This window comes from Thunnus thynnus, chromosome 4, assembly GCF_963924715.1.
Source record: "Thunnus thynnus chromosome 4, fThuThy2.1, whole genome shotgun sequence".
Taxonomy (NCBI): Eukaryota; Metazoa; Chordata; class Actinopteri; order Scombriformes; family Scombridae; genus Thunnus; species Thunnus thynnus.
Window position 1 is genome coordinate 14,179,325 of NC_089520.1, and position 10,115 is coordinate 14,189,439.

Consider the following 10,115-nt stretch of genomic DNA (forward strand, 5'->3'; position numbering starts at 1 on the left):
TTATTACTAATGCGTTGCAAAACAGCAACATATTTAAAAAAAAAAAAAAAAAATAGCAGGATTTATATTTTAAATATTACACTGTCTGGCAAGGATGAGTTACTTTCTGTCTGGCTGTGATATCTGACTGGGAGTGAGTGCAGATATTTCTTAAGGAATTAGTATTTTTATGTATGAAGTGATATTAAACATCAAATTTGTTATTGTCCAAGGAATCTGAGATTGTTTTGTCTTTTGGGATCATCAAATGTCTAAGACTGGATTACAACTCAGCCCAGGTTTACTTCACATCATTTTGGTCTACATAATCTGATTAATCTATAAATTAGTTATGAATTTGCAGCACTGAATACAATATTAGGTATGACAGGTCATTCAAGCTCCATTTTATGGACTTACTCTTGAAGAGGGATTCTGTGTCAATAATCTAGTTTGAAGACTTTAAGTTTTAAGACTTTTAGGTTATATATTGAGCTAATTTGTTCTAAAGTTTTATTTTATCAAACTGCACACAGAAAATTAAGGGCAGTGTAGTATTGTTCCATCATAGGAGTAGTTAAGGCTGCAACAAGCAATTATTTTCATTATCAGTTGTTTTCTTTTTATAATCAATTGAATGTTCAGTGTTTATGCTGATCATTATTCCCTGAAACCTGATTTAAACAATTAATCAATTATTAAAAATGTTGCTGATGAATAGGGTCAATGGGGGCCCCATACAAGGGTAATCCAGCCATGTCTATGTCTAAATATCAAGCACTTTAGAGCAAGTCCAAGTCCAGAGTTGCAACAATTAAGTTGATTAATTGATTAGTCAATTGAAAGAAAATGAATCAATTATTAATTAAACATTATGATATATCATTTTTTAACATTTTGTTGACTAAACGGTGAATCGAGACAATAATCAGCAGATCAATTGATAATGAAAGTAGGCATTAGTTGCAGCTCTACTCTGGTCACAAGTCTTTATACACAACTTTTAACTGAAAATACCCCAAAAAAGATTCATTCCAGCTTCTTACATGTGAAGACTTGGTGGTTGTCTTTATCTTCTATGACAGCACACTAAATATCTTTGCGTCTTGGACTGTTTGTTGGACAAAAGCAGCTATTTAAATATTTAGACTTGGGATCTGAGAAATTGTCAGCACAGTTTTAAGTCTTTTGGGGAAAGTCCAAGTCTGAAGTCTATGAATGTAAGCAAAGTCTTCACATAAAGTTTCTGAATTCTGACCATTAAAATGACACATCTCAACATTTTCCTCTAAAGCTGAGTTACCCTCTGGTTGTGAAATCTGTCAGTGAGTGCAACATGCAAAAATAACTAGATGACAGAGTATTAATCATCATGCCATTGCCCAAGGTATCAAGGATTACAAACTCTATGAGTCAGAGCCGTTGTTAAGTGTTTTTAGGCGTGTCATAAGCAAGTCTAGTCTTTAAAGCTTCTGAATGCTAACTATTAATGACACATCATTTGTTCATTTCCTACAAAAAGCTGTTCATTGTTGATTTTTATATGACGGAGACCAAGTCCTTTCAATCTGTAGACAATGTTGATAAGTTCTTTTACAAGCAAAAATGCCAAAGATTCATTGGTTCCAGCTTATTAAATGTGAATATTTGCTGTTTTTTTTACATTCTCTGTTACAGTACTGAATATTTTGTGGTTTTGGACTGTTGGTCAGACAAAACAAGCCATTTAAATATGTCAACTTGGGGTCTGGGAAATTGTGATGGGTGTTTTTCACAATTTTCTGGCAATTCATTGACCAAATCATAAATCACCAAGGAAAACAACCATTAGTCACAGCTCTAGAGCTAATAATACATATAATACATACATACATATTCAAAGTGTGGTAATGCAAGGCCTGTTGATGATTTCCTAAATTTAATTGTTCTGGGTTACCAAGTCAAAACTTGGGATTTGAATGATTTTGCTTTCAAATCTCGAGTCTTTAGGGAGTAAAAGCCTCCTTCTAGTGATGTAAGTCAAGTATCAAGTCTAAAGTCTACTCTGCCTTGAAATGAACAATCCCTGACCTCACATATCAAAGCGGTGATGTAGAAGTTGCATCAAGGTCCAACCTACTTAATTCATCCAGTGTCCTTCACCTGTAGCTACTCGTTGGCTTCAAAGAGAAAACAGTGACACAGACATACAAGAATGTGAGAGCAAAGTGCTCCCTTATGTGTCTTTTGTAAACACATCCTAAGAGACCTAGTTGCACAATTTGGGGCAAAGAAATGAGAGCAATGCTGGTGTGAATATCTATGTGAGGACTACCCTCTAGTGGGGAATGAGTGATCCTGCTCAGGCATCATGGCTTAAAAAAAAAAAAAAAAAAGGTACAGTGAAAAAAATAAAAGTAAACTCCTTCTCACTGTATGTTTAACAATGTGGGCCAGTATTAATGGTATAAATGTATTCATAGCACTATAAAAGACATTTTACAACTTTCTTTTATTGTATTATAGTACAATCTGTTGTACAGATTTAATACAGTATGCATCAACCCCTTGCTTGAGTTTCTCCATTCATTTGTACTGCCTATGCCATCCTTATTCATTAGCAGCCTTTTTCCACGTCTCGGTGTTGAATGTAAAAGCACAGTCACATAAAATAGAGCAATCTGGTACAACTCTTTACAATCTAAAATAAATAAATCACTTTAAAACAAACTAATATCCCAGGAATAGGTTTGTATCTGATAGATGATTGCCTTCATAAGTGAATAAAATGAAATGCAGCGGCCAGCCCAAGCAGGTGACATTTATGGCAAAACCAAGACTAATAATGTAAGTTAATACAAGCGGAAAGATTTTACTGTATATACACATAAGTATCATACTTATATATAAGTATAATTCATTACGTTCCATGTGTGACATGTGTTTTTGCTAAATTCAACATTATCCGGAGCTCATGTATCTTTAACTCACACTTGTAGGGCTACTTGTAAGTACATACTGTATATGAACAAAATAGAAAAAACACACCTCATCCCTTACGAGCCCACAAATATCAAACAACACATCTCACCACATATCTGTATTTGACCGATGTTAGGTGAAACAGGTGCACATGACAAGGCTGAGAATGGCAAAAGGCAGATCTGTACATGGCTCTTGAAAGAAGGAGAATGAAGATGTATTTTGTCCTTCATTTCTTTGACACAGTCTATAGAGTTGGGTGCAGCTGCTATTGTTTGATGTGTGGTATTAACGCATCTCCGTTTCTTCTTTGTAACTTCAGCAAAGAATTCAAAAAGGCCTAGTGGATAAGAAGTTGGGAGTCCTCTCACTGATATTGCCTGTAGTCTCCAAAGGAAGGGGTGGGCATGGCAGCAGGGGCAGGTTCCTCTGCAAACTGGGGTCCTAAAGAGAGAAAAAAAAAACCTCAGAGTGAGATGACAGCCAATCAGAAGTCTAACAGCTGTTAGTCGTTTAAATAAGTATAACTTAAACGTGTCACAATGACACTTTACATACTAATTCTAAGTAGATTTTTAATATTAACTGTGGGGCTGCAATGATTACATTCATAATTGATTAAGAATAATTACTGATTATTTCACAATTAATAGATTAATTGTTTGATCTATAAAATGTTTCATTCGGTTCACAGTCAAAACACAAATATATTCAGTTTACTATCACAAAAGACCAAGAAAATCAGCAAATATTCACATTTTGTGTAGCTTGATCCAGTGAATGTTTAGAATTTTTTTTTAAAAAAGATTTACAGATACAGTTTTTGTTGATCAACTAACTAATTGATCAACTAAACACACTTCCCCGTCTCTCTCTCCCCTTGTTTCCTGTCATCTCTCTATTGTTGCTATAATAAAAAGGCATAAAACGCCACCCAACCCCAAAAATATATAAATGTATAAAAAAATAAGTATACTCAAAGATAAAAGATGATTACTGTACTACTGAAGAGTACTGGGACATATTGTATATAATTATTATGTAGTATAGAGTTAGTATTGAACAGACATTTTGTCTTGTATGGCAGGAAGAACAGGTTTAACTAACATCATTAACGACGACTCAGTTGTGTGACCCAAGTGTCCTCAAAAGAATTCACTAGTTATTAACGTTACTGATTCCACCTGTGCTTTTTCTCCTGTGTCAAAATGTCTTTCATAAAGACAAGAGTCTGGTGTGATTTACTTTTTACTGTCATCATTGTCAAGCAAAAACCCTGCAATGCCAATGTTTGAAATTTCATGAAATAGGGCAATTTTTTAAAGCCCATCGATAAACTGAAAATACATATTGGTCCAGATAAAGACTTTGTCTCAGTTTGTAGAAAAGTAGACACACACTTATTACACCTGGTGTTAAACCCAGTCTGGTAGTTAACATTATACTCTGAGTATATCCACCTTTTGTTAAAATGTGTGTTTCTTTATCCACATTGAGTGAGTCAGATTGACTTAATATTAATAGCTGGTGTTGAAATCAAAGTTATAACATACTAAATCATTTTACTGTATTATCTTTCAATATTATATCTGTCAATTTGATGACTCAACCTTCAAATATCACTCACCAGTTGGGAACTGTGAAGAGGCAAACCTAGTGAGCAAGATTCCAGCGCCCTCTATCAATGCCAGCAAAATGCCTCCCATGGCTGCAGAGCCTACCATGGCCACTGGTCCATCTGCAGAGAATAGTAGATATTGTAATATATTAGTACAACAAGTCCAGGTGTGTAGGGCCTTTAATTGTAGGTTTGTTGAAATGAATAAATGTGGACATTTGAGACCTCATATGAAGCCCATTAGCTATACATGAAAACTCCAATTCCTCTAATTTATCACAGTAAATCTTCTAACTGGCTGAACTGAATCTATTTTAGTAAATCTCTAGTCCACAACAGGACATGATGCATCACAACATCACATCCTGTTGACACTTTAACTGTCATTTGTCTAAAATTAGCTGTAGACCAAAATAACTCGTGACTATGGTCCAACAGGTGACATCAGATGTTTTCTTTAAACATCTGGCCACAGCTGTGTTTAAGGGATGAGGATTCACTAAAGTTGGAAATTCCCTATGAAATTATCCACCAGAGGCTTTATTATTAATGTGGCACTTATAATTGAAGGGACTGATTTTATATATAATAGTGCGCAATTTGTATATCAAAAACTATAAACATCAATCAGCCAACATTGATGAGCACAGTGCCTCTCTGAAAAGTTAAGTTGATTTAACCTTTAGGCACAGTAGAAAAAGAGATGCCAGCTCTCTAATAACATGCCTAAAAAAACATATCATAACTCATATCAGAGCTTTACTCAACTGTAGCCACACAGTGAATAGTCTTACTGATGCCTCCTTGTGCACCCTGTAGAGTTTTGGTACAGTAACAAGTTTAATTTCAGTCACTCTCAGTGTTCAGAGTAAGATAGTAAGATGGTTTTCTGTTTGCATGAGGTATGCATGTGTTTATCTGTTGACTGTCATTTGCCAACTTCTTCTAAGCTTACTTACTTCTTGCAGCGAGGATAGCACCTGTCATGGCCCCACTTGTAATTGAGTTCCAGGGATCCTCCTTCCCTCGCACTTTTACTAAACCACAGTCAATCATGGAGAAGAGGCCTCCCCATACTGCAAAACTACCTGCAACACAAAAAAAAGATTCACAGAATAAGAAACAGTCAAGACACAGTGTGTATTGTCTTCAGTATCAACTGTAGGCTTTCATGGTGCCTGTAAAACATTTGTCATTTCCTCCTTCATGAAGAGTAGTTGGCTTGGATTCATGTTTTTTATGAAGGTGATGGATTCCAAAGGTGATGTGGGTCACAGCCTCAAGAAAGGCTTTGAAAGTGGTATATTTAGTCATATTTTGATTAAATCATGACTGTTTGCAACATAGTGAGCACAAAACTGTGCTAATCTGTGCTTCTCTGTGTCTCTCTCCTCTTTCCCTCTTCTTCTTTCTCTCTCTCTCAACCCAACTGGTCAAGGCAGATGGCCGCCCACCTAGAGCCCGGTTCTACTCGAGGTTTCTTCCCGTTAAAGGGGAGTTTTTCCTTGCCGCTGTCGCCAAGTGCTTGCTCATGGGGGAATGCTGGGTCTTTGTAAAATAAAGAGTACGGTCTAAACCTGCTCTATGTGAAAAATGCCCTGAGATAACTTCTGTTGTGATTTGGCGCTATATATAAACAAAATTGACTTGACTTGAAAACTGTCCACTGTCCTTGGCAACTGTCCTTGGCGAGGTGGGAACAAACGTTTTTGCAGTGACCTTTCCAGCCAACAGATGGTGAGTATTTGTTAATTAAAAAAAGATATATCTGGGTAAAGTCTCACTTTAAGTCAGATAATATTTATATTCTGCATATTCTGTTTTTACCTCCAAGCTGTGGGGCTCTGGTCTTGATGGCAGTCATGCTGCCTCTCATTCTGTGGCTCATACCCTGCAAGATACAGCAACAACAAAACAAAAAAAAAAAAAAAAAAAAAAAAACACAGATCAGTGGAAATTCATTGTCAACTCCTGATATCTACCTGTTAACTCTTGACAAAATTAAAAATCCCAAAAGTTGCTAAGTGTTATTCATGTATATGTTTAAGCTCATGGAGGACACATTTGCACTTGAGTGATTGTAACAACCACAACAAGCATCGAGTGCATTAAAATCAGTGATAAAAAGCTGTTTTTGTTTATTTTTCTGTGCATATTATTCCAAAACATATCATATGCAGTAACCTATTCTATAGATGGTAGATATATTCTTGTGTGTGGTTCTCAATTAGACCCTCATCTATGACAAATTTGAGAATATTTTTATAATGTTACCTCTTTTTTGGGGAAGGTATTAAGCATCAAAATTCAAACTTGTTATTGGTGCTAAAACTTATATTTTAAGCTTAACTAAATTTCTGCATGGTGGAAGGACAGAAAATACACAAAAAGAACTGCCTGACAATAGACGTAGATAAAAGTCATTGATTATTCCCTGCAGTGTAGAAATGTAATTGTGTAATTTAGCTGTAGATGGTGCAAAACACTGACAAAGACACAAAGAGTTTACTGTGCCACGAATCATCGGACATAATAAAACATGGTATAGTGCTTTCTCGGTGCAGGTGTCAAGCCAGTCTCATGTTGTTTGTAGTATGATTTGTAAAAGGATGTTATAATAGTTGTGTTTAACTGAGGGAAATGACAAGTTACAGTGTTATGACTGAACTTACTGAGGGTGCATTTCTGAAGCCTTTCACTGCCTGGAATATTCCTCCTCCAATAGCTCCCATGGTGAATGCTCCCCCACAGTCGTCCACAATCCTCCAGGGACTAAAAGCACATTAACAAAAGGTCATTATCACATACTGTAAATAGAATGAAATTACATTTACACATACTATCAACATCATCTCTGAGATCACTCTGCAGGTACAGTCTTGCTATGTGTGATATCCATTTGTATGGATGACCAAGTTTATAAGACCAAGGGTGACTGTAGAGGAACTCATTTATTATCGTTAATCTGAATACAAGAACTTAGATTTCAAATTCCGAGCAGACCTCTGAGAAATGCAAATACACTCCTACACAAGTTGCCACATCTCTCACCAAATATAAAATGAAACATCATACATATGTATATATTAAGACAAAGTGTACAGTAATTGGCATACAAAATGCATATCAGTATTTCAGTATTGTTGTTGGTTTAAAAGCTGCTCAATATGGTTGCGTACAACATCACTATGAAGAAAATGTGAAAAATTACATGTCTTCAATGTAATTTATCATCAATGCAATGAGCTCTGTTCCATTGTTATGCATTACATCAGAAAAAACCCAAAAGACATGAAAACCAGAAACTTTTTTTAATTTTTATGGTTTACTTGTAATCTTTAACTTGGCAATGGGACTTTGAAAACACAATATGATCATATCAAAGTAAATCAACAAGTAGTTGTCATTATCATCCAGCAATACACTGTATCTCTCTCCTTATTATATAATAGGTAACATGAAGACAAAGATATCTGACCTCCCTGTTTACTTTAAGGGCTTCTTCCCTTTCAGACATGTCATGAACTCTGCTTGATATGTGTCTAATAATGTTTTTTCCTAAGAAAATAATACAATTACCTCATTAAAAATCTTAAAATTAAACCTATTTAACTGTTCAACCCGTTTAACTACTGGTCAAAAGATGTTTCCTTCTCCACTGAAAAGTCCATTCTTGTGTATGTGCACTAGAGGCTTCAGGTTTCCAAATGATCACTGGATGTTTGATTAGCCTCCAAACTAGTTGTGATGCCGCAGATCGTGCTCATAGACCCAATAAGGACAAAGAAGCTTCAGCAGAAGAAAACAGTCCTCTAGTGTCAAACTCTGCACGTACATTTTTCTGCTCAGTGAAGCTCAAACATCATAGTGACAATAAGCAAAACATTTTTGAGTGGACGGGGATTTTAAACAGAACCATCATTGCTTTACTCTTTATGACCTCAAATGTGTCACCTGAGGTCATCACCACATTGTGGACACATACTCAACAAAAAGTAAACGGGAGAGAAAAGTTTAATATTAATTTATTCCAGAGGCTAAACTGCTAAAAGTACTGCAGAAACTAATTTCCATACTTCCATACATCAAAAGTCCTTCTATTGCCAGGTTAGTACAGTATGTACTATTTGATCCAGGATCAGCATACTGCACTACAAGACTGTGGCCACAAACGTGTTGATAATCCTGTAGATTCATAACAATAGAATACTTGCTAAATAATATGTTAAAGTTTTATGATCAACACATGAAAATACATTTGAATAACTGATTCGCAAATAGTGATTCCAGCGTGTACTCGTAGACTTGCCTGACAAGTTGAGACTTTTGTGCATTTGGAATAGGTCAGAGGCATGTCGGTTGTTTGTTTGTTTTGTTTTTTGTTGAATTTTGTCTTTATGTCAGTTGGACTATATGTGGCTTTAACGGTCATTGTTCATAAAGATCAGTATCAAAAGTTACATTTCACACTGTATTAAAAGTAACGTTATTTTGCTTCTCGGTAAGTTAAAATTTTAAAAAGGTGCGCCACATTACATTTGTAATATTTTATGACCACAACGTGACCCTTCACCCGACCCTAATCCTAAACAAAATCAACAGGTTTAACTCTAAATGGACACTTGTCATTGTTGGACTTGAGTCGAGGTACCGCTCTCCAGATGTTGTACAACCCTCAGCCTTCACCGGCAGATAACATAACCCAGCTAACGTTAGCTCACCTTAATGCTAAAGCATCATTCTTAACTCTACATTTCTTCTACTGAACAGCTAAAAGTGCCGCTAGGTCTCTTTACACACACTGGGCACAACATACCACCTTGTACAGACTCGGTGACTGAAGTCATTCAACTAAATGTGATGACATGTGGGTGAATAAACCGACAAGGTCACTAACAACGTGATTTAGCAACAACGGTGTAATGCTAGCACACACTGCCAATGCAAGGATATGTAATGTTAGCATCTCTGCTAACGCTTGCTAACCAGCCGGGTTTGGAGGTTTTCCGGGTAGGTCATGTAACGTAAAATAAAAACAATTAGACACACGTATCATGCTACTTATTTTGAAGAGAAACACTGACATGTATGAGAAAAACAGCTTAATAAAGGTATATATTTTTTGGTCATAGGACTCACCATGGTTCTCTGGCATATTCCTCCATTTTGTTCTTTCGGTGTTCCCTCTGACGTCAGGCTTATCGACAACCTGACGTAACGATAGCACGCGGCGTCTTAAAGGCGTATTTCACCAGAGCCAAACGCTACCTGCATTAAATAAGTTGTAATTTTGAGGAACTAAGATGTTATATTGTGAAAATAGTTCATTATGTGGGAGTACAATAATTGGATCTACCCCAAATGTTGTTACAAAATAACTGCTTGTTATTTTGTTATCCCGTAAAAGTGTTTTTTGGGACTTCAAAGACCCCGTACTCACCAGCTGGTTTATTTGTCAACATCAGTGGTTCAGTTGGCCTTGAGGGTCCAATATCAGGATAGGCATGCCCGGTTTGAGGGGGAGGGACGTAAACCTGGGTTGTCAAGTGAGGCACAC

At 36.2% G+C, this 10,115-nt stretch overlaps 1 protein-coding gene and 1 long non-coding RNA gene across 2 annotated transcripts; one reads left to right on the top strand and one right to left on the bottom strand.

The window, feature by feature from the left end:
* Nucleotides 1–2,451: 2,451 nt before the first annotated feature.
* On the bottom strand, nucleotides 2,452–9,834 carry timm17a (translocase of inner mitochondrial membrane 17 homolog A (yeast)). Its single transcript, XM_067586819.1, has 6 exons — nucleotides 9,698–9,834; nucleotides 7,231–7,330; nucleotides 6,386–6,449; nucleotides 5,518–5,646; nucleotides 4,568–4,678; nucleotides 2,452–3,384 (listed from the first exon to the last, which is right to left on the bottom strand). Exons 1-6 carry the CDS (start codon nucleotides 9,721–9,723, stop codon nucleotides 3,308–3,310), a joined length of 507 nt encoding a protein of 168 aa, XP_067442920.1. The 5' UTR covers nucleotides 9,724–9,834; the 3' UTR covers nucleotides 2,452–3,307.
* On the top strand, nucleotides 5,262–5,628 carry LOC137181252 (uncharacterized). Its single transcript, XR_010928138.1, has 2 exons — nucleotides 5,262–5,396; nucleotides 5,432–5,628. It is a non-coding gene; the product is annotated as an uncharacterized lncRNA (long non-coding RNA).
* Nucleotides 9,835–10,115: the final 281 nt, after the last annotated feature.